At 39.0% G+C, this 2984-nt stretch overlaps 1 protein-coding gene across 1 annotated transcript; it reads right to left on the reverse strand.

The window, feature by feature from the left end:
• Nucleotides 1-2154: 2154 nt before the first annotated feature.
• LOC120613124 (claudin-34-like) lies at nt 2155-2802 on the reverse strand. The gene has a single exon (XM_039875738.1). The coding sequence runs from the start codon at nt 2800-2802 to the stop codon at nt 2155-2157; it is 648 nt and encodes a 215-aa protein (XP_039731672.1).
• Between the last annotated feature and the right edge of the window lie 182 nt (nt 2803-2984).

A 2984-nucleotide genomic window follows, 5' to 3' on the forward strand; every position in this document is an offset into this window, starting at 1 on the left:
TTCTGGGAATAATTTCCATGAGGTTAGGAATAACTGTTATATAAGTTAATTAAGTAGACTAAATAAATATGCTTTAATTTCAATATCTAACATTTGATGAACATAGTTAATTGTACTGCTGTTATGTCCTGTTTCCTACCATTTTGTTCTTTAGGAAAATCATTTTAATAGAATGTATGTTATTAAGTGAAGAATTCTTTGATGTAAATAGTAGACTGTCCTAAATATATATATATTTTTTGTATTAAAATAATACCAATAGAAACATGTCAGAGGGCATGTGTCCCTGTGGCTCCATTGCCAAGGATGGGAAAATTTGATCTTAAAAGGAATAACAAATCAGTTGAGTGAAACACTTTGACTATATAGAAATTCAAAAGTTACTGGTAAATGGCATTTATGAATGAGACAATTAGGGAAGCTTGAATATTGATTAGATATTTGATTATATTAGGAAATTATTGTTAACTTTTTTGGGTGTAACAATGATAATGTGGTTGTTTTAAAAAAGGAGTCCTATCCTTTAGAAATGCGTTTTGATGTATGTATGGATCAAATAATATGTTGCCAGGGATTCATTACAAAATTAATTCAAGGCTGGGACCAGAGAGAGTCAGTGAAGGTAGAGATGACACATGAGTGTCTAGATATTGATAACTCTTGAAGCTGAAGTAATTGTCTACTTTTCAATGCATGTGAAATTTTCCATAATAAAAACATGAAAACAATCTCATGAGTTCATATGAAATAGTTGAGTTGATACTAAAAAAAGACAAAAAGGGAAAACAAGATAGCAAAAACAATTTCTAAAAAAAAATACATTGGTCAACACCAACAGTAGCTAGGGCATTGTCCCTTACTGGAGAAATTTAATAGTTAGAGGGAGAAAATGTGGCATTTACATTGCCTTTTTTTGTTTGAGATGAACTTTAGAGTCAACAAGTAGCCATACTTGATGAGGGAAAGTTTTTCTTTACAAAAGCCACCCAGCTAATAAATCTGACAAGAATGTTCACATTATAAGTCACCACTTGTAACCCTCAGGGCAATAACTGATTCAAACAAGGACCATCAATCGATAAAATTGTTAGACAGAAGTTTGATGAAATTTACAAGAGGGATGAGGCTTTCCCCTCGTGGATCCACCCAACAATCTTAGAATCGTCAAAAAAGACAATTACCATATGCCACCTGGTATACTGCATTTCGGTACATGGCACCGTCTTTGAAATACTCTTCCTCAAACAGCTGATCTAGAATCTAATCAAGCCTCAAGAGGTAACAAGTTTAATAATAGCACAAGTGATTCACTTCTCTCGGCAAATCAAAATCATTTTTGACAAAAAAGGGCAGAAGGTATGTGGCAGGGCAGTGCTTTAAATTAAGACTTAAGGGGCACAGTGAGCACCTCAGGAGGAAAAAATAAAACTGTAGAATTACTTTTAAGAAATCTAAAAATTCTAAGTATTTGATGATAAGGAATAATTGTTAATTTTTTTAAAGGTATAATATGACATTATATCTTAAAGAAATGTCCATTTTTTTTTAAGAAGATAATATTGACATGTACAGGGATGAAGGGATATGGTATCTGGGGTTTGTTTTAAAATCCTTTGGAAAAAGAGAAATAGGTTAAAAGGGAAGGAAGAAAGAAGAGAGAAAGCTAATATGGCAGAATCTTGGTAACTGTGGAGTCTGGTAATGGATGTGGGGGGTGGGATTTCTTATACTATGCTCTCTACTTTTGCACATTTTGGAAAATTTTATGTGATGGAGAGGTATTGTTACCATGCCATAGGAAACAAGGTCGATCGTTTTAGAAGTTTAAGAGCGAGATGTCAGACTTTCGGGCACTCTCATTTCCATACACCAGGTTTATCATATTGATTAAATAATAGTTAGAATCAAGAGTTAGTGAGACCCACTGGCAGGCAGGTGAGATCTTCTTTTAAAAAAATGAAAGTTTCTTAATTCAATCAATGAACATATTTGGACAGAGAAGATCAAAGAAAAGTGGTTGGGCCACTCTCTCTTCCAAACTACCTTTGCCATGGTCTTCAGGCCTTGAAAACATTCCATGCAGCACCGCAATACTACTTCCAAGAGACTCCTGGGAATCCTGGGTATGCAAAACCAACGCAAGAGGAATTTTATTTATATTTCCAAAACTTCAGGATGCACTTTATTGCTTTGGGGGGTCTTGGAAAAGAGGAAAAACATCCCACATGACAAGGACATGACGGCGGCCAGACAGGCCACCAGAAAGGCATTGCCTACTTCCTGTGTATCTGGCTTGAAGGGCAAAGAGAAAGATGGTGGGAAGGATATACCCTCTTCGTTCATCACGGCACAGTAATTCCAGATTGCAGCAATGGAGATAAAAATACCAGCTGCTACGTTCAGAAATCCTGCAACAGTAATTAGATGGTAGGTGGCACACGTATGAAAATCTGTCACGTATACATTCTTTAATGCACACACCATGACAGCTTTTCCCAGGAGCCCTAGGATGCTGGCGGCCAGTAGGAGGTGTTGAGAAACACGAATATCGAGCGGGAGGTAGGTATCCCAGTAGGCGTGACGGTGGCATGATGTGGCTCTGTCAAAGGAACTATTGCGGTGGTAAATGCACACTTTCCACACACCCACACAGGCCATGCCGGGTGGGTAATGTGCCGTGCTGTCCATGTACCACATCCGCCACTCCACGAAGCCCATGGACACGGTGGTGAGGATCCAGGCTATGGTGGCAATGCCGAAACATCCCAATTGGCAATTGGCGTTACGGTAGGGCAAGCTCATGGTAGCCACGTGCTGAGCAGAACTGCAAACAAATACAGGGCATCGTGAAGGTGGGCCCCTGAGGCCTGGAACAGCCCCCTATGGGTGAGCGGCGCTGCATCGGAGAATGGAGCCCCGTGACCCACGTATTCTGCTGGCAGGCGCTCACAGAGCCCGGGGTGAAAGCATGAACTCTGTCTCTA

Source organism: Pteropus medius, unplaced genomic scaffold (assembly GCF_902729225.1).
Source record: "Pteropus medius unplaced genomic scaffold, Ma_sr-lr_union100, whole genome shotgun sequence".
Taxonomy (NCBI): Eukaryota; Metazoa; Chordata; class Mammalia; order Chiroptera; family Pteropodidae; genus Pteropus; species Pteropus medius.

What these genes read in the sequence shown, in the direction of transcription:
- LOC120613124 (XM_039875738.1), bottom strand. Translation starts at nt 2,802, where the DNA reads ATGAGCTTGCCCTACCGTAACGCCAATTGCCAATTGGGATGTTTCGGC.